A 23,805-nucleotide genomic window follows, 5' to 3' on the forward strand; every position below is an offset into this window, starting at 1 on the left:
GGGGGAAGGGATACATCCCTGCAGTTGAATTTGAACTAAAAATTGAGAGAAGAGCTTAAAAGCCAGAGAGATTTCTTATGATCTCCGTTCCTCCAAGAGCTCAGACTTGGAAAAAGCTCTTTTCCTAGTAATGGCTAGGGGTCGTGAAGTCTTAACTTGGTAGTACATATTTAGACAAAAAGTAAAGAAAAGGGAGGTCAGTGAAAAAAATCCACTCACAAACTTTTATAAATTCAAATTAGACCCATCTGAAACAGAAACCATTTCCTTAAACAATCTGTTCCCCTTAGAGTATTAATAATGGAGCAGGGAATGTCTCTTTTAGTTTAAATTGCAGTAAACAGAGATTTTATTATTTTGTACTTGGACCAGGCAAGGAGTCAGAAGTCATAGCTGCGCCATTGTCTCACTGCTTAACTTTTCACAAGCTGTTAACATCTTACTGCCTTGACTTTTCCATGTGCCTAGTGATTGCTGTGCCTCATTTTGGAAAGCACAAATAGAAAACATGCTCCTGTTTAATAGCATGTTAACAGCATTTTAAAACCACTGCCTGTTTTTCATTTCTCCTTACAAGAACATACAATTCTCAAATGATCTAAAATTCAGAAGGCCCTCTTTTTAAAAAGGGAAAACTGTGGAAAGCAGGAATTTCTTCAGTACGTCTATCTGCCTGCAGTGCACTAGAGGGCCCTCAGGAGTTAGAAATGGATGGAATGCACTTTTGGAAGGCACATACTTCACAGGACTTTTCATTACAGAATTTAAAATAGAAGTTCTTTTTTTTTTTTTTTTTTTTTTTTAACGTGAGGTTCATGTAAGTTTATAGCAGTTCACATGCAAACAACCTCTCAGTACAGTTAGGCTCCAAAGAGTATTTAGCTTGTAATGAAATACCTACATGTGGACCATATTTAAAAATGAAATATGTGCTAGCATACTTTGAGAACGTCAGTTTTACTAAGTTATTTTTATTAACCTAAGGAGTTTACCAGAAAAGAGGATGAGTCAAGCTGAATAGGTAAGAGATTTTAAATTTTACATTTTATAGCAGTATACAGTGTGCACTTTATCTTTGTTTCCTTGAAAGGATCTATAAGCCACTGTCATTCTATTTGAAAAACTATATCTAGATCCTATTTTATGGCTTCATGAGAGTGTAAAGAATTAACCATCTTTCATCTTTAATGTGGGCTTATGAATTATGTGAACTATATTACTATTAAACTCTGGACATGTGGCACTGCTACTTTATTTTTGTATTAGAGAATATGTGCATATCTAACTGCTATAGTTATTTGTGGCTGATATTGTATAACTTACAGCATTTCCATAACATGAGTTTTAGTAAAGACTCTTGTCTCATAAGAAAAAGATGATAATGATCTGGGTTTGAAAAGCTTTTCTTCTAATGCTGGAATACATCTAGCTGAGATTGCAAAATGAGCCTGTATTTCATGATTTTGGTGTTTAATTTGTATTGTAATCCGAAAATGAAAGATGTATTCAGGCGTGTTTCTGGATTTATATATACTGTCTCACCTAGAACTTGTCTCTTAAAATATAGAACCACAGACACTGTGCATGAGTAATGAAATGAAATGCTACTGTCAGCTCAACTCTTTTCTTTTTTGCAGTTTGCAAAGGAGAACTTCAGATATTTTAGGCTACAAGTCAGTAAACTTTGCTTACGTAGCTGGCTCCATTCATTCTCTGAAGCCAATCACTTGCCCCGTGGTGGCTGATAAGAATTTAACGGCTTGTAGAGGTGGAGTGTCTGGATCCTTAGCACTGAACACATTCCCAGGCATATCAGTAGCCTCTGTCCATCATCCATGCTGGAAGCTATTTGGAAAAGGAGAAATAGAAATCGGGGAAGGGAAATCATGCATCATCATCATCCTGGCTGGAATGTACGGAAGACTTTATGCTGTTTTCATCATGTGGATTCGCTAGAGAAATGACCTTCTTTGATCAGCCAGGTAAAATCAAAAACTTGTTTATTTACTGCCTCTGCTCCCCACGGGTGCTGAGGCTGTGGACTTGCAGGCGACCGAGAACAAGGAGGAATCTGCTGGTGGGCACTGCTTGTGTGATCTACCTGGGGTTCCTTGTCAGTCAAGTGGGTCATGTTTTACCCCAGCACAAAGGAGGACACCAAAAAATCAGTTCCAGAAGTCTCCAAGATGCAGCTCAAACTCCTTTTCTGGGCATCCCACTGGATGGCACCCTGTCACCACCCAGCTTCCAGGAACCCCAGCTTGGTGGCAATGGGACCTCAGTGCCACCCAACGTAGTTTATATCACCCTGCGGTCCAAGCGCAGCAAGCCTGCCAACATCAGAGGCACGGTGAAGCCAAAGCGCAGGAAGAAACATGCAATCCCTTTGTCCTATGGGCAGCACTTTCCAAAAGCTGCTTTCACTGGCCAGGAAGAGACCTTTGTCCAGCAGCCGGGGAGAGCCACACGTGCCATGGGCGCAAAGGGAGCAGCAATAGCTCCAGAGGCAGGAAAGGACCACCTGGATGAACACAGGCAGAAAGAAATGGCAATCGCGAAGCGAGGTCACCAGAGGCCTGGGGGGATTTCTGGAGGTCTAAAGGCACAACGTCAGGCTGAGGAGAGCAATATCAGGATTTACAGCGAGAGCTCTCCCTCTTGGCTGAGCAAAGAAGATATCCTAAGCATGCGTATGCTGGCAGATTCTCCAATAGAGAGCATCCAAGAAGTACCCTCTCAGAAAGCAGTCCTGGTGGTGTTTGAGAAGGGTCCCAGCACCACAGAAGCTGCTTGTAATCGAGGGCACTGTGGCATCATCAAAAGACCTCTTGACATGAGTGAAGTGTTTGCCTTTCATTTGGATAGGATCTTGGGGCTAAACAGGAGCTTACCTTCTGTAAGCAGGAAATCGGAGTTCTTCCAAGGTAACACAGTCCTATGATTTTCAGCTTCCAGATGGGGTGCTGAGGTTTCCTTCCCCTTCCCACGTTAACCTCAGGACAGCAGCAGCCTTTAACTCCTGCTAGTCTGAGAACTAATCCAGTTGTTGCAGGGTAGTAAATGCTGTACCCTGAAATTTAAAATAAATACAATAATTGAGTTGCTGTAACAATTCAGTGTCCATTAGACTATGGAATGCAAAAAAAGAGAGGGAGCCATCTGTAGATCACATGGCATTGTACAGACTGACTAAAGAGGTGAAAGAAATTCGGTAAGATTACTTGGTGATTCGATGAACATTTTTTTTTTTTTTGGTCTTGTTTTGTTTTGTTTTCTCATCTCAGATTTGACTTCAATAAGATATTATTGAAAATGAGCACAAGAATTAATCTCTCAAACAGATGGTACAGGAAAAGTGTTTTGTATTTTGTCAGATAACCTACTTGGAGAGGTAGGGGACTTCCTGAAGAAGCTTAATGGTACTACTAACTCTGGAAACTGTCAATTAAAAAAAAAAAAAATCTTCCCTCTCCCCTGATAATTCAAAAAATATTACTACATCTCAGTGAATCCAGCTTGATATTTTGAGGCTCATTACACATACCTTCATTATATATTATGCAGGCAGAGAAATATATAGATGAAATAACGCAATATGCCTCTTACATGATTGGTTTAAACAGTTCTCAGTGCAAATTTTGGCTTTCTATCCTATAGTGAAAATAAAGATAGATTTCAGACGTAATGTCAGTTAGAAGTTTACTTCTAACATAGCCATCTTGTTAAACGTCTTCAGCCTAACTGCTATCTTTGTACAGTTGCAAATCACAACCCTAAAGGACTAGGTTGCATTTTAATGAATCACTGCTGAAGTGGCCAGCTATTTGTTTTTGCTGTTCATTTCTTGCTGCTGAAATTAGCTTACAGGAAATATTTTTGTATCAATCCATTTGTCAAAAAAAAAAAAAAAAAAAGAAACAAAGAACAAGTAATTCAGGAATGACTTTCTAAAATCTGACAGCAGGAAGAGGACCTAGCGATCTCTGATTTGTTCCTACTTTGTAAATCTTCCCTTTGGCAGCCTGTGCAACTGTGTGAATGAATCTCTAGGAATAACAGTTTGGTGGCTTCTGAATATTATTCATACTTGCAGAGCATGGAAGATACATTATGCCTAGGTTATTTTTAGGCAGGAGATTTATTGCTCTAGAGCTGTCACGGGGAGTTAAGGTAGTTTGGTTGGAGGAATTGTGCCCGGCGTGGCTGCAGGGCTGACAGACCGCAAGCCCCTGTGAGCGCCCATTAGGCTAATTGTACATTGTGTCGCCCGGTGTCTGTCACCTTGCAGCATGTTTTGGGCTGTCTGGGACAGAGAGAGTCATTCTGCTCATTTTAATTTTCTTTTCCACATAACTGGCTATGTTCCGATGGCAAGAAGAGTGTTGCTAGGTGATGAGAAGAGAAATAACATTATTTTGGTCCCACTTCATTTTTTCCAGCTAAAGGCTGAACAGAGGATTTGGAACAGTTGCTGTACCTTGTCTCTCTCCATTTCTTTAGCCTCAAAATATGCTGGAGCTCAGATGCCTAGTAGCTACTTGAGCCCATTACTATTTGCATGCTTGTATTTAGCATAATCTTGAAAACATCTTTGTGCTGAGAAAATGAACAAAAGCATATTCTTAAGAGCAATATGAACACTTAGTGAGCTTATTTCTGTAACTTTCTTGCATGCATTTAGGTTAAGATTAGGTAGGCTTTCCAAAGGTTTTTGCAGGGCAGCTTCTGATAATCAGGGTTATTCATATGGGAAAGAGAGCAGTGCAGGAGGAGAGATTGTGTGTGTCTACAAATGTACACAGCTTCTGGGCTGACATCTCTCTCCCCACGACACCTCCCTTTAGCTTGCCTCAGTTGTGATGTGATGTAACAGGACATGTTTGATGTAGCATTAAAATCTTAAAAAATGAGCTTCTCAAAACTGACATTCATTTGTCAGAGCAGTTTCAAAGAACCACTTAGTAAATCCCTATAGAGGTTTTGCTTCCTTTATTCCCACAATTCCCTCACTGATGTGTTTTCTTTAAAAGCCTAGCGAAATACTGTATGCAATTTCTCTGGCTACCGCCCTTCTCTTTCCTAGTTAATTATAAACCTTCTTCAGTGTTAACTGAATGTTTTAATGGTCTATATTATTTTTTCCATCATGGATGGAAAAATCAGGCACGATAACTCTTTCCCTCATGTTTTTTGCAGTTAATTGATCTAATGTAAATAGCCTGGGGAGTACAGGTGAGCAAAGCCCTTGCAAGTTCAGTCTTACAGGCAGAGAGCACAATTCTGGGTGCACACAAGCAGATATTCATTACTCCTATTGCTAACTACAAGGCATGGACATGCTGTGAGCTCCAAAACACCTATAAACCAAGAAGGATTAGCCTGTAAAGCAACAAAAAATTATCATAAAGCTCCATCTGTTGTGGAGAAAGCAGAGGATGGCTCTTGCGTGTATGGTAAATTGGGCAAAGTATGTTTGATCCTGTGCCGAGGGGCGCAAGCACAGGCATACTCAGTCCAGTGGGGCTTCTTAGGTGAGGATTGAGCCAACTGTTTGCCCAGAGCTTTTTGTTCCTGAAATGTACAAGAAGCTCTTCCTTTGAGTAACAACCCTTCATGGTTAGTTTAGCGCAAACAGATGAATGACACGTGATAGACAGTTCCACGGGGTACCCTTGTCGTTTTGCTTTATTGGCTTCCATGTGATAAATGGAGCCATAGATTTTCCTGTTATACCCTGCACTATCAGCCTGTCCTGGCATCCCACCATGAGTTGTGCAAAAGCAGGTAAGGGTAATATGAATCATTAATGTTAGGGCAAAATAGGGAATAATAATAAAACTGGTATTGCCTTATGCATTCAGAATATTCTAAAGTGCTTCAGTTTGTCTGTCCTGGTGTTCTACCAACCTAAACAACTTACACCATAATGTTGCACCTCTCAGAGAAGTACCAGTGGGTATATTCCCAGTATTTTGTTGGGTAGAGAGGGCTGTGTATAAGCAGTAGTGCAGTCCGTAGGCTAGAGATCAACTGATTTCATGCACTCCTTAATTTGGACATCCATACGCACACAGGACAGAAGCATTGCAAATAAGGTGCAGAGGGAAGAAAAAATAAATGACCTAACGTCTGCATACTTCCTACTTCTGTCCTTCACATTTGCTCTCAGAACTTAATCTAAAGTAAACTCTCAAGTTCAAATAACACTCTGTGTCAGTCCCCCTCAGCTTTTTACGTTAAATTATCCCTTCCTGATACTACATGGGCAACTAAACTCTTCCTTTCAAGTGTGGCAATGCTAAACTGTACTGCATCACTGCAAACAATGATGAGCTTGAGAAAGGGCTTTTAAGCACCTCATGAAAGACCTGCTTTCTTTATCGGAGCTCTCCTGGGAATGTTTGAAAGTATTTCTTTCAAAGTTGGAAAAAATGCTGTGGATATAAGTTAGCACACAAGATGGTATGATAACATTTGCAAAAGTATCTATGTAAATATGTTTAAAAAGCATGTACGCCACTTTTAAAGTGATGTGGTGTCTGGATATCTAAGATGATGGTGATACAGAAGAAGCCAAGCAGGGGTACATTACCTAACTGTGAATGAAGCAGTTTGAGCACCTTGGGGCAGTCTAGTCTCAGCAACCTGATGTTTCCCTTGTGTTAGCTCAGTCAGCTCAGGATTCCCTGACATGATGGATCCTAAGGGCTGAAGAATTTTTAAGAAATATTTTGATGCTGAAAAATCCATATGAATTACGAGGAAGCTGATTCCAATACAGGTTTTGAAAGACTTTCCCATGCAATTTGCAGATCTTTTCATCTTTAGGTAGCTGAGTAGTTAAATGGCTCTAAAATGGCAGATGAAAAGAAAATAAAGTCAATCTGCTTTGGCCAAGCTTCAGTGGCTCCCTCACAGTATTTCCTTCTCTCATGGTGGGTTTATCAGAAGTTATTTCAGACCCTAGGTCCTTCAGTAACAGGCAGCAGTGGCATCCTTGGGTGTGGGAGCTGCAGCTCCCACAGCAGTAACTTTTGGTGTTACCACATAAAACTGCTGAGGAAAGAGGCCCTCCCAGAACAATTGGATGTATTCTGACGTGTGCTGGACCCCTCCAGTTCTGGCTGTGTCAGACTGGGAGCTCCTGGTCAGGCCTTGCTTTCCATTGCTCTATTAACTTCAGCCCCACGCTTGGGAGGTCTGAAGCAGAACAACTCTCCCTACCTCGCTGAGGTCATGCCAATTCATGCAGCTATTAGTCAACCCCCTTATCTGCTTTAATTCAGCATCTTCATGTTTTTCCTGCCAGTATCAAAAAATTGAGTCACTGCTCTTTACTGAAGCTGCTGTTTCATATTCCTATAATGCAATTTATATTACAGAGTTGAAAGATTTTATTTTGGCTCATCTTTTCTGCTCCCATTTCCTCTGAAATGCAAACATTTCCTGCATTTAGCCTTGGTCTTTTAAAATTGTTTTTATGTCTTAATGGAAACTGGCAAGATATTATTCATATTTTTCAAGTATTTATATTACTATTGTTTATCATGTCCCTTTTGGATAGACAGGAGATGTTTGTTTTGTTAGAAGACAGTTCATGTGTTTGGCTTGTGGAAAAAATTTGCGAGTAGTTACATAAGCTGCTGTCAGAAATAGGAAAATAAAAGATCAGATTTGGTCCTGAAAGACACTGTCCTTTGCTTTTTGGTGGCAGTTCCTATTGCTTGTATATGCTTTCTCCAACTGACTTTGAAGAGTAGCTTAGCTAATAGTTGACCTGACTTGGCTAAAGTCATCTACAATGTCAGTGATGGAGCTAGAGTGAGAGAGATCGGGAAACGGCCAGGGTTTCTGAATTTAAGTTCCTAAATGCTTATTCAGGCACCTCAGTAGAGAAGTCTGATTTTTCAGGCGTGCTCAACACTTTTTTATTTCCCCCTTAGAGAAAAGAGGGTGGTGCCCACTGCTGATGAAGGAAGTACTGATCATAGTGAAAGAGATTGATGTTCCTAATAAAAGGACACCTTCTGGGTTCATAAGGAAGCATCAGGCAACAAGGAAGAGAGTTAGAGGTGGAGAGCTGCATCTTGGTTTAGTTTGAGGAATACCTTGTATGCACATGTGTCAGGGAGAAGATCATCAAGTACATTCTGGTGTTTGAAAAGATTTTGCTTTTCTCTACTTTTCCTAATGAAACTGAACACATTTGAGCTTGACCGCATAAAGGGTCTTAATCATGCCTTTTTTTTTTTTTTGGCAACAAAAAAGTAGGTCTTCACCTACAATTTACTATTAATTCTGGGCAAACAATTTCTTACCTGTTTCAGATCAGTCAGCATCCTTTGAAGAAAGTGGTTTTGAAGAAAGTGGTTTTTGATACAGCTCAGTGGAGATCCATCAGCAATTCGTGCTGCTTACAGATGGAACATGTGCATTGGCTCTTTTTTTTTTTTTTAAAAAAAAACTTCCTATTTGTCACAGATGCCAGTTTTCTCTGTACAGACATCTGTCCAGGTTGCCTCTGGAGAAGCTGCCATGAAGCTCATTGCTTTCATGCAAGATTGAGAGCTTCTTTTCAGATGCATCTTTGGGTCCAAGTGCATATGGAAAACAGTTTGTCTCTCTATGGGCTGCATGTAACTATCCCATGAATTGTACAAGTGTAGTGTTTAGGTTTATTGACATTCAAGACAAATATAAATAAATTCTAAAGCTTTGCACATGTTCCAACACCTGTTATTTATTAGCTAACAGCTTTGCAGTTAAATAGTTCCTCCTTTCCATACCAAGACATTGTATCCTGGCCTTCTGTCTACACCCAAAGATATAAATATTTTCTTTGTTTTAAAGTGTGTACAAACCACAGTCAGTCCTGGATCCTTGACTGCTTCAGGCAGCAACAGAAGCATTGAATCAGCAATGAAATAGAAAGATCCACTTTCCTAAAGAGGATACACATGCCTGTTATTTGACATTGAGTGAAATGTATTTTAGCTTATTTTAAGTTCTTTGCAGAGGCTACTTCCCACTAAATACTGCAAACACTTGAATTCACCAAAGCTAAGACACTGGACTTAGCAGTTTCGGGAGAAGTGGTATATTCTGTACGCAGAAAAATAAAGAATGTGGCCATAGTCATTGTTGTACAAAAAAATTGTTATAGTTGTGTAATAAAAACAAACAAACTTGTCAAGGTGTTTATTCATGCTAAGTTCACATTCTACAGTATTCTCATACATCATTTCAGGGCTGTGAATCATACGTTATAGGCATACAATACCAAAATAAAACAGTATAAATCCGCTTTGAGTATAGGATTTGTAATCTTTTTATGCCCATTACACAGGAAAATACCCTTTGAGAGAAATTTTCAGCTCTTGTGAATCATCTTCAATTCACTGCAGTGAGGAAACCTGCAGCATTGCTTCGCAACAGCATTGTAAGCTCTAAATCTACCTACAAACTTTGTAATAGTTTGGTTTAATATATGACTTATGTTAATCTGCTTCAAAGAGAAAAAGCTGTCTGTACACTGAAGGCACTTACAATGTCTGTTCTTCATCCATTCCTGTGGTGGCTGGTTTTAGATGTGGAATAAAACCACATTAACCAAAGGATGTCAAGTTATTTGTCTGTGGCATTTTTTTTTTCCTGCCACATCTGTAAAATGCTATAATTATTGATGCTTAGGCAATGTCTAAAGAAAGATCAAGCAAGTCTGACAGTATTCCAGTATAGCAATTATTTGTTTTTCCTTTTTCAGCCGGTCAAGCCTGTCCTGTTATTCTCTGGGATTCCTCACTGAGTCCAACAGATAACAATACCCATTCTTCAGTGAGATTAACCTGGGGGAGATACCAGCAACTACTGAAGCAGAAATGCTGGCAGAATGGTAAAGTTCCCAAAGTTGAGTGGGGCTGTACTGAAATCCACCATCATGAATGGTCCAAGATGGCACTCTTTGATTTTCTTCTGCAGGTAAAACATTTATAGAACACAACTATCTGCCTCAAAAGTCACATGAGCACATGGGACTTTTAGAAAAGTAAGACAGGGTTCAGCTGCTTGGTTTTAGTCAACTGAAAAATGAATCAAGACAGTAGTTGTAATGGTAAATTTTCTGCCTTTTAAAAAATTTACCAGTGACTTAGTGTTTAGATTTAATGAGGAAGGAGTAAAGCAGTAACTGATGAACAACCAAACTGCTGTTCTTCAATTAGGTTTTGCACATCAATATTATCTGTTTAAATAATACCATGCTAGGGCTTTGCCTTGTGGTATTATGACACCACACAACCACAGTTAAAATAATTATACAGTAGGATATTAATACTGGACTACCTGCATATGGACGGCAGCTAATTTTATACTTTCCTGAGATACAGCACTGTTTCCAATCACCCCTGCCTGCCAGACAGGTCAGAGTGGCTAAGCCTCCTGCAGCACTTACTGGTTTATATAATGCTATCTGTATTTAAAACTACAGCAAGTACTAGTTCTGTGCACTGCATCCGAGTTGCATATAATTCAGCTTTTTAGAGTTGCATTTGTTGAAATATAGAAATCATGCCTTGCTTTATGGATAGTCTATCCCTGCCTCTCTCAGTTCTGTTATGGGATGAATGGATACTTCATTTTCTTCCTGAAATTTGCATTTCTGCAGACTTGTTAAACATAGAGCATGAAATTCTTCTCTAGAAATATACTGTCACTTGTCTAATGATTCCATATTCAGTTCCGCTATGAGCAAGTAGCCCTTTGAAAATGGTATAAGATCATATGTGGATTATTCTGGTACTAAACATAGTAATACCCATATAGAAATAGTACAGAATGCATCTGTTTTAATGTCTCCATGCCATTGTTTTGTTTCTGAACAGTTTGAGAATTCACATGATTTTTTTTTTTTTTTTAAGTTCTCTAAGGCAAGTTTTTAAACTTCATAATGTTCTTATTACCCAGAGAGGTCAGTTAAAATAAGATACAATAGGATAGAACCATACATAAAATAAACAAATTGCCCTCATTTGTATCTCGTATCAGTTTATACTTCCAGTTGCCTACCAAAGAAGATGGTACATACCAGAAAGTGAGTGAAAGCAGGTCTTACAGTTTTAAGGTTAAAATTTTACTTGTGTTCTCTCAAACTTAACTTCAGTCTACCAGCACCAGAACATGAGGACTCTAACATGAAAAATGCTAAGAAGGGTTTCCGAGTTTAAAATGCCAACCTATGGTGTGTTGCCCTAACAGAAGTCAGGATTCTACTAGTTTTATATATCAAATAAGCAACTTTGTTTAATAGACTAATTATCTTGCAAATTCTGCTGGTGAGTACAAACGTTTGTACTGTTATCATAAATATTAGTGTTGGACCCGATGATCTCTTGAACCCTTCTAACTTTGGCTGCTTTATATCACAAGGTAATTGTTTTTTAGTGGAAAGCTTCAAGCTTTTCAATGATTTCAGTCTTCAGTTATGGTAAAGGACATGTGGCTTTATGCACCAAGAGGTTTTCTTGTCCCTAGTTATTTCCATATTGATCTGCATACCTCTAGACTGGAAAAAGCCAAAGCCTTCTTACACCTTATGTATGGTTTTGTGCAGACATATGTACAAAAAAAAATAAAAATCAAAAAATCAAAATTCTTAGGAGTTTGCTCCAGGAGGTCTCAATTGCAATATCCTGTTAAAAAGCTACCTGCATCAGCAAGGTAATGAGAGCCTCCATGGAACCTACCTGGATGTGCAGTTCCACCAAAAAAGCCATGTGAATACACTACTGCAGGTGAATTTTCTCCTCTTGTGCATTTAAGATTGAATCAGAATCAATGATGCAGAAAAAGCTAATGAGTTTAAAGAATCATTAAAATACACGTGTGATGTGCTTACAGTGACTGTGGTGCAGAGATAACCTAACAGCTTAGATTTTGAGGAGCAAAAACATCAAGATAACAAGAAAGCATTCATGATATTCAAGAGGACATCAATTATAATAGTCTGAAATTAATCAGAGCAGAAACTCTGCTTAACATCAATAAAAAATATTTTAACAGTGCAAAGTCTAGTATGGTAAACTACAGAACATTATAAAAAGTGTTCCATGATTTTTTCAGAAAGAATACTGATGAAAAGTATTCCCTGTTAAACATGGTTCCATCAGAATGGCTTTGGTGCCTTAAAGAGATTCCTAACTTCTATATTCAAATAATATAAAACATAGGAGCAAGATGAAAAATGCTTGTATTTGACCTTTACTTGCCTTCTCCAAGAACTCAGGTAAAGTAAGGACATTAAAAGTAGAAGCTTTTTGTTGTTGTTGTTGTTTTTAATAATAATGGAGTTTTGAAGCACTCATACATAAATATATGACAGAAATCAGTGTTAAACTGTTAAGGTTGCAACATCTGCTCCAGAGTATCCCAGTGTTCTGCCTTAACACTAACAGAAGGCATTATGAAGAGGCTGTCTGCAAGAACATGATCTCCTCATCTATTTAATGCATGTAATGAGGTGTGGTGAAGACAAATTAGGGCTATGCATCAAAGGAGTCTGTAAATCTCTACTTCACTTTTTGGCAAAACTTAGAACAAATTGAATGAGAAATGAGCTACAACACTGCAAACAACAGGGGCTCTTGCACTTGAAGATACTGAATGCTGCTCAGCAAGGAAGAGAGAGAAATCCATTCCTTTCCTCAGGATTTTCTCAGCTGAAAATAAATACTGCCAGCAAGACCAGTAGCAATAGTGCTACATAAGAGAACACAAACAACTCAGCCTTTCATCTGATGAAAAAAATAGGAGGCATTTCTAACTTTAAACATAGCTCTAAATTATGAGAAGTCACAACACTTCATTTCACTGGAGTGTCAAAAAATAAGACTAACTTTAGAAGGTTTCATGTTTACGTGAACATTATTATTTTTATGCTTAGAGCAGTTTTAAGAGTTAGCAGTACACAGTGAACAAGGAGAGGAAAAAAAAAAAAGACATTGATTAGCTACTCATTAAGCCTCAGAGACATATTACCTGTCTTGTGCTCTGTAAATACCTGTGAGCAAGAGCAGGGCTACTCCCCAGGGAAAGCCAGGACAGGACATCCACACAGCATCACTTGTCCTGTGGCACAAGGGGCAGCCCAGCAGGAATGACATTGGGTCCCTCTGGTAGCTCAGTGAGCATCAGGCAGAGACAAGGTGGCAATCCAGCTCCAAGGCCACCAAGCAGCCATCCAGGAGCACCAGGTAACAGGATGAGGAGCAGGTGCTCCCACACCAAGGCCCAGAGGAGAACTGGTGGCCTGAGCCTGAACTTATATAGGGCTCCTGGGCCACTGGGCAGAGAGAGGGTGAGTGTGTGTGTAGAGGTCCCAAGTGAGGCTGATTAGGCCAATTAAGGCCTATCTGTGCGCTCAGGGCCCCGGCAATGCTGGGCATTTATTCTCATCTACACACCAGAGGGTAGAGGTACCTGTAAAGAGTGATTTATCCTTCCCATGCAAGACAGTTATCCTAAAATGGCATCCTTTGCACTGGGGGTGCCTAGTACTTGTCATTGTTTACGTAAGAAACAGAAATGACTAGGTCAGGAGAGATGCTTAGCATTTACACCGCTAAAGTTAGACCAGATGTATTCCTCCCAGCTAAGTGCTGTGTGATGAATAAGCAAGCATTCGTGTGTGAAACAATAGCATGGGCCATGATGTCATTGAAGTATGCACCACGGGGCAGCTCAGGGAGGCTTCTCTGTGCTTAGAAATGCACTCCTCATTCCTGCATTTGGTATCTTCTGGTGACTGACTTAATGTGCCTCTTGCTCATCTTTTCAATAATTCTTTTTTTGCATGTATAAGTCTGATAAAGTCTACAAAATAGGGGCCCTCTGTGTATGTCAGGCTGTGCTTTTTCTATTGTGCTCACAGAGAAAATTAAAAAAAAAAGCTACAGCATTTTGGTAAAAACTTGAATTGTATTCCCCATCTCATTACAAAGTCCTATTGTTCCATTATTTTCAAGGAATGTCTACTGACATAACAAATCATGGCCATCAAATGGATACAATATGTAGCCTGGCAAATTGCTTCTAACAGTATATGAAACCTGGGGACAAGGTCTTTAATGCCATTTCACTGCTCCCTTTAATTATGCTTGTTCTGAGCTTGTTTTCCTGCCAGCTGGGTTAGTGAGCGAAGTCTGACAGTGGCACTGTGCCCCAAATCCTTTGAAGCTGTTTTCAGTCGGCGCACTGCTGTGCTTGGTTTTAGATCTATAACCGGCTAGACAGAAACTGCTGCGGATTCAAACCTCTGAAGGAAGATTCCTGCGTGCAGCAAGGGCTGACGCTGAAATGCAGTGATCAGGATGCTGTCGACCTGACACACATAGTGCAGAGAAGGCATGACCGAAAGCATTTGGCCTTTATAGACAATAATGGTTTCTTTGACAGAAGCGAGGACAATCTTGACTTCAAAATACTGCAAGGAATCAATGAGTAAGTTTTAAGTTATTGATTTTGTAAAAAGATGGATAATTTCTTCCTGGTTTTGCAGTTGGAAGGAAAATCTCTCCTTAGCATTTAGTAGGAATAAAGCACTGCTCACAGAGGGTTCCTGGGTACTTGGGGTGGAAGAGATTTGTCCTGCTCCCTAAGCTGCGTGACAGATACTATTACTGTGTCAGTGTTACATTAACTCCAGGTTTCTTCTTCTGGGTCCCTGGGGAGATCGCATTTGTCAGTGAAGCTTAGTTATGTTTACCCTAAACACACTTGCAGCTTATTACCTGTAGCATCTGCAAGTTGCCAGGGCCTTACAGAACAGATTCATGCCTTACCTATAAAGGCACAACTGATGTAACACAGGGAAGTCTGAACTCCACTAATGTAAACTTGTTTCTGTGGAAACCTCTTCTGTAAGCAATTTGCACTGCTCTGAGTTACCATATTATAATCAAAAAGCAAGGCATGCTAAGTTACTGTAATAAATATCATCAGCCCATGAAGCATTTTGTGAATTACAGGATGTCTAAAAATGTATGAGTAATTCTACTTGTGTAAAAGATACAATTAACATGCATATGATTAGTCATGCATGGACTTCCTCTCCTGAGTCGCAGTCTATATTCATAAGATCAATTGCTAAACCACAACATGATTATTGCAATTCAGAGTGATGGCAAAACTGATGATTTTCTTTGTGCTTTTCCAGATTCCCTGAATCTGCAGTTTCAGTGCTGAGGAGCCAGCGTTTACGGGAGAAGTTGCTTCAGTCTTTGTTCCTTGACAAAGTATACTGGGAGAGCCAAGGAGGCAGGAAAGGAATTGAAAAGCTTATTGATGTAATAGAAAGGAGGTCCAAAATTCTTCTTACTTATATAAATGCACATGGAGCCAAAGTATTGCCCATGAATGAATGAGCTTCTGAGGGACAGTCTAAAAAAATTTGTGTGAGGCAAAAACTGACAGTAAAATTGACTTACTTCATAGGCTTATTTAATTTTTATTTTTCCAAACTTTTGAGTTTATTTTTAAATAAGAAGTCTTACATGGTTTAAAAGAATCATTTAAATGTCAGCTGCAGCTCAACACGGTGCGGTTCTATGTCACCAGTGAAATGAAATGAAAAAATTCGAATAGTACAATAAATGATGTAGTAATGTGCATGCACCATGAACACTCCTTCTGTTAATATATTTGAGAATTAGCAACAGTATTTTCAGTACATTAGTCTGGATTATTCTAACTCTCATCATTCAAGTCAGTAGAAGTTTTATTGCAAATTTAAATGGGAACAGAGATTTTAGGCACTTAACACATTGATGAAAACTGCCATCACATCTACATACTGAAACATACCTAGTACAGAAATTTATCTTTTTGACTAAGAACACTAAAATTCCAACATTTCCAAATTATTTTGATCTTTTGAAATCTAAGGACTAAATTCAACTCCTTTAAATGCAGGTATATTTCTATTGGACGTGAAGAAAATTTAGATTCAGAGTAAGGAGAGCATGGCTTTAACAATAATAATTAATTTGACAAATGCAGTTTTTCCCTGTACAGTATGGAGTATACTTTGTCATGAGTCATTTGTTACAACGTATTATTTTCAGAATGGATTGGTTTGATGTGTGGATGGATCGTCTGACATTTCTGCCTGTTGATTAACTGGGTGTTACTCACAGAATCATCTTTTAGTACTACCATTTCATTTTTAGCTATTTAGCTTTAGCATTGTGCAAATATGTTGCTAAAGTAAGTATACACATTTTGTTTTTGCAATGTTCTTGACATGATATTTTAGAATACTAATGAAAGACAGATGCAATAATGATGTGAGCATTGTTAAAATCAGAACAGAAAATGTTGTTTGTGCTGCTTGCTCAGCTCTCGCCAGCAATTCAGGCTCACGTTTTCTATTAAGATTGACCATTGTGGGGTGATGATTCCAGCTGATAACTTGCCCCAAGTTTTCATACAGGTAAGGTTGTTAGAGAAGCTTGGACAAGCACTTTAGATTCTTAGCCTCAATCTGTTCCAGCAAATACTCTGTTCCAAAAGTAAAATATCAACTGATATAGGCTGTCCTCACATATGCTTTCTACCTGTCTGTTTAAAAAGGTTCTTATTGTCTTTCTAAAGGAATATCTATTACCTTTTTGCCATGAGATGGTGGCAGAAGTTGAGTGGTTTCATAGCTTCTCTTGTCTTCATGTACAGTAAAAGAAACATAGGGTGTGTAACATTTAAAAATATTATTGAGAGTGCTTGTGTAATATTATTGTTTGTCATTATGAGAAACTAAAATGTTTAATATTCATGTTAATGTGGTGGGTGAATTTAATGTCTTAAATAACTACAATTCCACTGCAGCTAAAACAGATTTTCATTCTTAGTATCAAAAGAGCTATTAGCAATAATTGCAATACTAGAAGAAATAGATCTCATTAAGAGCTTGGCCACCTAAATAATCTTTTATTTTATTTTGTCGGTAAAGGGCAGATCCATTTGTAAAAACTTCCTAGAATTTACCAATTACCTTGAGAGGCCATCTTTTAGAGTGCCTTGGACTTTTTGATTGCACCAGAGTAAAATTGTATAGGGTTTTCATATTATCCCTTGCTTAAAATGTTGTAACAAATTAGCCCGGTAATTTCTATCACAGAAATAAAGATGTTACTGTAGCTTGCATTTTGACCTGAGCCTTGAGAAAGAAATAATTCTCTAAATCAATTTCACATGGAATTCCTGTTACATTTATCATAAATTTCAGTCTTTGGTGACCGTTACAATCAATTTGTCCCATTTTCTAGCCTATCTCACAGTTTTCTTCCTGCTATATACATGTTCAATTGGATTATCACACACTGCTGGGAGTGAAAATCATGACTTTCACCTGCACTGAACTTAGAAGAGGAACAAGGGAAGATACAGCAGTGTACCTGATCATGAAAAATGTTCCATGAGTACTTTGTCTTCTAGCTTCTATTCTTTTGCCTCTAAGACTACATATTCAGAGGGCAGGAGCACCATGAAGACAGGCGGAGAGAATTGGGGTTGTTCAAACTGGAGAAGAGAAGACTTCAGGGAGACCTTATAGCGGCTTTCCAGTACCTAAAGGGAGCCTAGAGGAAAGCTGGGGAAGGAGTCTTGGTCAGGGACTGTAGTGACAGGGCAAGGGGTTTTACCACGTTGACAGGGAGTGTAGTGACAGGACATGGGCTTTAAACTCAATGAGGGTAGACTTAGATTAAATATTAAGAAGAAATTATTTACTGTGGGGGTGGTGAGGCACAGGAACAGGTTGCCCAGAGAAGCTGTGGATGCCCCATCCCTGGAGGTGTTCAAGGCCAGGTTGGATGGGGCTTTGAGTGACCTGGTCTGGTGGGAGGTGTCTCTGCCCATGGCAGGGCGGTTGGAATTAGATGATCCTTAAGGTCCCTTCCAACCCAAACCATTCTATGATTCCGTGATCCTGATGCAAAGTCATTGACTCATAATAACCATTTTTTTTTTTTTTTCAGAGTTGACACATTACCCAAGAATAGAAAGAAGTCAAGTGTTTTTTATCTTTCCAGGTTATATATTCTTCTCTATTTCTTCTAGACATGGACTAATGTTCCTTGAGTATGATATGAACTTTTTTTATTTGACTGGAAGTAAATGCCAGTTCTTAAAGCAACAGTGTAATTGTGACAGAGTGAGTAATTGCCCTGAAGCTATGCTTAGAGCAAAGTTTTTTGGTAGTCTTGAGCTTAAGAGGCCCAAGTAATTATGGTACTGTCCTTAGGAGTATGACCAAGTTATGAAAAAACAGTTGTGAAGACAAGATCTTGTGGAGGTGAATGCAGTAGATGAATTGCCTTTGGAAATGAATGGTGTTTTTTACCAGATTTTTTTTTTTGTTTGTTTTTTTTTGTGGCAGAGGCATAGAGACCAAGTTGTAATTAGAGCTGATCTACAGGGCAGTATGATGTCTAGATTGTGGAAGGTACAAGGGGATGGACAGGTGTCTCACCCTCTATCCTATATGGACCAGAGAGGCATATAATGTCTTCTCAGAACTTCTGTAGGCACCCATGAGCCCAGGGCGAATGGCCAGGGCAAGCTGAGCTGTGTCAGTGCTGCACACATTCCCCTTTCCAAGGGCCAAGGAGTACTTCTTTCTCCGAAACTCTGGCTTCGGGTCTAGGACAAGGCATTCTGTGCATGCTGCATCCTGCTCTCACCTTATGATCATGCCTTAGCATTATGGTATGCATAGTTGGAAGCCTTGCTGTCTCTGCTGTATAAAAATGTTGTATTTCCTACTCCTACAAACACTCTCGTTGTCTTCAGGAAGTCAGGAGAGGCTTGCTGAGACTGGCATTGGGACTGGACTGCAAAATGTTTTGAATTCAATAATGTTGATAATGAACTTCAGAAAGTGCCTTTTCTTTATGATGTTTATCCTGTTGCTACATAGCTTGGTACTTGAATCCAGTACTGCTAATAATACAAAGTATGATTGCTATAGTGCTTATGAGTACATACTAGCCAAGTTCTTTTTTTTTTTTTTTTTTTTTTTTTTTTTACTCAAGTGGAGAATTCTCTACTTTTTGAGTGCATTTACATAAATGCTCTGGTAAAAAGTACAGTAGAAGAACTTTGTATAGCTTATTTATTCACTACTATTCAAGATACCAGATACCTGCTCACCCCTCAGTAACAGGAGTAAAGTGTATTGAAAAATTAGTCCATTTCCTTCTAAAACAGCATGATGTTGGACTGACATTCCGGCACAGAAACCTAAATAATATTAACAGACAGGAAAAAAAAAATGAAGAGGCCTTGCGCTACCTATGGTGGTGATCAACAGAAAGCCAAGAAACTGGGTTTTAGTCATCGTTGCTGGGCTGCCTTCCATTTATGGGCATATGGGATCAGAAAGATTCATGTTGCACATTACTCGGAAGGGTGTAACTAACAGTACAGTCCAAAATCTGTGGGTGGGAAAAGAAGATTATGTCATTCTTGAATCTGCCTGAAAGCCAGAACCACATAAAATGGAATTACTAAGAAAGTCAAGAGGGTTTGCTGATTTCATAACATTGGAAGACAGAGCTTAAAATAAGTAGCACAGGCACAGATGCCTTGAAATTCCTCAGGAGCTTGCCAGCAAGTTAATAATCCTAAACGTTTCAGAAGCTGAGGACATGAAAACTTTTGTGGAGCACTGTGAGAGCAACTTCCCTCTTTTTTATATCTATATATTTATATTATATATATATATATATTATATTCTATAATGCACTGTATTAAAGAAAAGTAAATTCCATGGTTTTAAAAATGGAAATGCATATTTAGGGTACATTTAAAGGACAAGCTTCCGGTAGCAATTCTGGGGACGCTTTCCTGCATGTGTGTGTATGCAAATATGAGCATCTTTATATGTGTATATAATATACTTCATTTTTTAAAAATTATTATTATTATTATTATTTTCCCTACAAAGTGCTCAGTTTGGGTCATACAGAGTGAATTGTTTATGCAATTTATTGTTTACATGTAGAATTTTATTGTTTGTGAACATAAATTCAATTTTGGGTATACTCAAGTTGAAGTTTAAACAAAACTTTACTATGGATGCAACATTTGTTCTCAAAGCATTAACTCTTCCCTTGCTAATGCATCTTTATAATATAAAAAGTTTTCTACTTACAATTGTACTGAAAAAGAGCAATGTTTGTATCTGTATTAAACTGCCAGATAACAGAGTGATAGAAAATCTGAGGGGTTTTAATGGCTTTTACATTACATACTGAGTTTCTGTTTGAAACTTGTGCATTTTAAAAATCAGCTTGTTTGTCCTTTTATAGTAACAGTAAAGGCATTATCACAAGTAATGGATTGCTTGACTCTGCTGCTTTTGTCATATGACGTCTAGGAATACACAAAATAAAATAGTGTCTTCATCAGGTTTCAGATCAGTTCTCTAAGCTGAAGTAACAAAATTGTAATACATATTAAAGTACCATGTGGATTATTAGATACTTTTTAAAAAGAACTATGGCCTTGAAATTGCATCTTCAGAGAAACTATCCAAAAAATATGATGAAGCTCTTCCTGTGGAAATATTTTCTGTTTACTCACGAGACTTGTAACTAACTAAGCTGTTTCTCTGTGGCTGTGGAGCCTCTGATCTCTGCATCAGCAGTATTACTGTATTCTTTACCCATGGTGACAATGTCAACTTACACAGACGTTGAGCAGAAAAGGCCATGACCATTTATGATGCCAGAAGTATTCATCAATGACTAGTAAACTTTATAACGGACATCGAGCAAGTACAGGAGTAGCAGAAGGGCACTGAAATCTATGTGGCATGGAGACTCACACAGAGTTAAAGTAGCCTCAGAACTTCTAGTCTCTGAAGTTTACATTTTTTCATGATCCAAGAGAGACTAATGAGAAACACAAAGATGTTGAAACATTTTTAAACATTCTTTCCTGTAAAAAGTAATTTAATTTGTTTTATGAAAACTTTGTTTATTTGTGCACATTACTGCAAACTTCAGGCTAATAATCTCAGATACGTTTGTGTAAATCCATTACAATTTTGCTGAGTTGTCCCATTTCCAGATAAAACAGTTTAGGTCAGTTAGGTCAATCCATATTCTCAGAGGCAGGAACACTGAAACCTAAGGTCAAAAGGAGACCTAAGGAGAGTGACAAACAAGTAAGATGAAGAGTTGTCTGAGATATAGCACAGGTAGAGAACTTGGCATGGAAATTGTCTAAACAAACATCTGTGAGCTCCAAGCAGGATCAACAAGATTTTCCTGAAGACTATCAGCCTATTCCACTTGTATCTCTGTGGGAAGCCCTACCCTAGCCAAACACAAATACAAATACAAATATTTGAGGTCAATAATTAAAATAAAATAAGCAGTGCAGCAGTATCTTCTTTTGGTCTGTCATGAAATACATGAACTATATTTAAAAATGACATTATTAAAGATATTAATTTTCCGTGGTATATGAAGAATGAGAAATTGTGAAGAACTCTGCAAGAACCTCATGAAACTGTGTGGGTCAAACTTGGGAGATGAGCTTTGGTATAGATTAATGTAAAAACTTCACTTAGCTGCTATTGAAAACCTTGGAGAGACCACCTCTTGGGTTGTGTGTGCAGCCTGGTCTAGACATCTCCAGAAGCTAAAGTCAGTTGAGGGAAGAGCAAGTGAAATGATCAGAGGGCTGAAATGGCTGTCTTGTAAGGAGAGGGATGAATTTCTTCAGTTTGGGAAAGAGAAGGCTGGAGATGCTGGTAATTCAGGTTTACAAAATCATGAAAATGATCGATGGGGTGAGTGCAGAAAGTGTCATTCAGCAAATCCTGCAATACCAAAGGTGTGGAGCACCCAGTGAAACCAGTATCCCTTTTAAACAGATACAAGAAAGTTCTTTACACAGCAGGTACTCAGATTCTGGAGCTTGCTGCCACAAGAGACCGTGGAGACAGTATCAGGAAAGTCAAAGGGGATTAGACAAATTCAAGGACAGCAAATCTATACATGTACTTTATAAGGAGCAGGCAAGCTTGCATCCTCCAACATTCCTAATACAACAGTTCTGGATACTGGGAAAGGGACCACAGATATTGCCCCAGGCTCATGTGCTCAACTCAATTTGCCCCAGTCTAAGGTGTACTACTGGGCTAAGTGACCCATGGGTGTGACCCAAAAGGGAATCCCATGTATTCTTATATTTGAAGGTGATTCAAACAGAGATGAACCTTGTAGGCTACTCAGGCCTTTTTCTTATGTATAATAATATACAAAATTATCTTTATTTGCAAGGATTGAAATGCTTGGGTGTGGTGAGTCTGTTTTGTCTTCCTTGGAAGAAAAGAAAGAAAACAGATGGCAATCTTCTAGTGCCTAATGATGGTTTTCCAAAAGCAGTTCCATGGATTTTGTTCTCCTGGAAGCAATGAAATGCACAAAAAATGCAGAAACCTTTTTTTTTTTTTTTTTTTTTTTTTTTTTTTTTCCCCACTGTGATGTACCATCTGTATTTAACACTACGTATACTAATCCAATTATTTAACTGAAATACAACTTGAAATAGGTGGCTGACATTCTCTAAAAACTAGTTCAGTTCCAGTACTTATTTCCTTTTTAGCCTTCTGCAGTACGTTCACTTATTTAATCACATGGTCTCAGCATTCACCGTTCAGGAACATTATCTGTATTTCCTTCAATGGAAAAGCTGGCATAGCATTCATTCCTTGGAGGTCTGTTAAGCTACACAAGCATGCCTTATCAGAGGTATTCTTCAGCTAACTATGTGAAACACTTTGAGATTTGGACGGAATTTATTAACTGTTAAGGAAAATAGCACCAGTGTGAAAGTCAGCCTTATGAAGTGTGAGAACTATGCCTGACAGATGGCAAAAGCTGGCAGCCCTGTGAGCTGCTCTGCCCTGGGAATTCCGAAACAACAGCAGGCCATATTCTTAATTTTCAGATAGATGTGTATATATCACATACCTAAGATAGGCTCTTTTCTGGTCACCTAATTTTTCCTGCCTCAGAACTTCTGAAAATATAAAATATAAAATAAAAAGGAATAGGCAGTCAAAAAGTTAAAATGAGAACTGCCCAAAGCATGCTCTGAAGGCAGCTGTGGCATAGTTGCAGTAAACATGGGGAGGTGGTGATACCCAAACAGAAGCTGGAACTGCCTTATAGAAGCATGATGCTGAAGGAGAATAAAAGGATTTGTCCTGCTAAATATAAGATGTAGCCTTAAGAATTTCACCATGTGAGGAAAGCATCTAAGGCGTTTTATTATATGTAGGATACTCTGTCCCACATGGCAGTACCAGCTCTCCCCCCAACTCCATGTACTTATTCTGTTACCTCTTCTCATCATCACATGGACAGTTCTACCCCCACAGCTCTCACTGGCCTGTTACATGAATGCTATTGAACTCAGACAGCTCTCTAAGTTTCTATACACAGGATATTCCTAACTCATGCTGATTCTTTCCGTGTAATAGGTTTAACCTCTCCTCCCTCTGGAACTGAGCCACTTAAATGAAAAACTCTCAAGACTACACCTGCAGTTTTTGTTTTGCACATGAACCTTACAAGCTGTAAGTATTTTTTAAAGCTGGTAAACACACATCTGTTTTTTTCTTTTGGTGATCTCCAGTGATGTGAAACATTTGTACCAATTACCTTTTAGCTTTCAAATACAAAAGTAACCTATTTTTATCTTACTAGACCTTCTTCTTCCATACAATATTATTGTTAT

The 23,805-nt window shown here is 38.6% G+C and overlaps 2 protein-coding genes and 1 long non-coding RNA gene across 3 annotated transcripts in view; 1 reads left to right on the forward strand and 2 right to left on the reverse strand.

The window, feature by feature from the left end:
* Window positions 1-1,751, reverse strand: part of TMEM144 (transmembrane protein 144) — a 19,471-nt gene extending 17,720 nt beyond the window's left edge. The window contains exon 1 of the mRNA XM_035323961.1: window positions 1,693-1,751. Coding sequence (XP_035179852.1) covers window positions 1,693-1,706 — 14 coding nt within the window. The 5' untranslated portion in view covers window positions 1,707-1,751. The remainder of the gene's footprint in view (window positions 1-1,692) is intronic.
* A 148-nt stretch (window positions 1,752-1,899) lies between these two features.
* On the forward strand, window positions 1,900-17,193 carry GASK1B (golgi associated kinase 1B). Its single transcript, XM_035323960.1, has 4 exons — window positions 1,900-2,924; window positions 9,764-9,978; window positions 14,267-14,493; window positions 15,209-17,193. Exons 1-4 carry the CDS (start codon window positions 1,928-1,930, stop codon window positions 15,414-15,416), a joined length of 1,647 nt encoding a protein of 548 aa, XP_035179851.1. The 5' UTR covers window positions 1,900-1,927; the 3' UTR covers window positions 15,417-17,193.
* On the reverse strand, window positions 2,918-23,398 carry LOC118165723. The gene is made up of 3 exons (XR_004750191.1): window positions 23,388-23,398; window positions 5,044-5,057; window positions 2,918-3,070 (listed from the first exon to the last, which is right to left on the reverse strand). It is a non-coding gene; the product is annotated as an uncharacterized LOC118165723 (long non-coding RNA).
* Window positions 23,399-23,805: the final 407 nt, after the last annotated feature.

The sequence above is a fragment of the Oxyura jamaicensis genome, chromosome 4 (assembly GCF_011077185.1).
Source record: "Oxyura jamaicensis isolate SHBP4307 breed ruddy duck chromosome 4, BPBGC_Ojam_1.0, whole genome shotgun sequence".
NCBI classification, from domain to species: domain Eukaryota; kingdom Metazoa; phylum Chordata; class Aves; order Anseriformes; family Anatidae; genus Oxyura; species Oxyura jamaicensis.

Bases quoted from the DNA above. Each gene is read 5' to 3' on its own strand.
- GASK1B (XM_035323960.1), top strand. From the start codon at position 1,928: ATGCTGTTTTCATCATGTGGATTCGCTAGAGAAATGACCTTCTTTGAT. The intron at 2,925-9,763 runs GTAACACAGTCC...TTCCTTTTTCAG, and splicing joins GAAATCGGAGTTCTTCCAAG to CCGGTCAAGCCTGTCCTGTT. The intron at 14,494-15,208 runs GTAAGTTTTAAG...GTGCTTTTCCAG, and splicing joins ATACTGCAAGGAATCAATGA to ATTCCCTGAATCTGCAGTTT.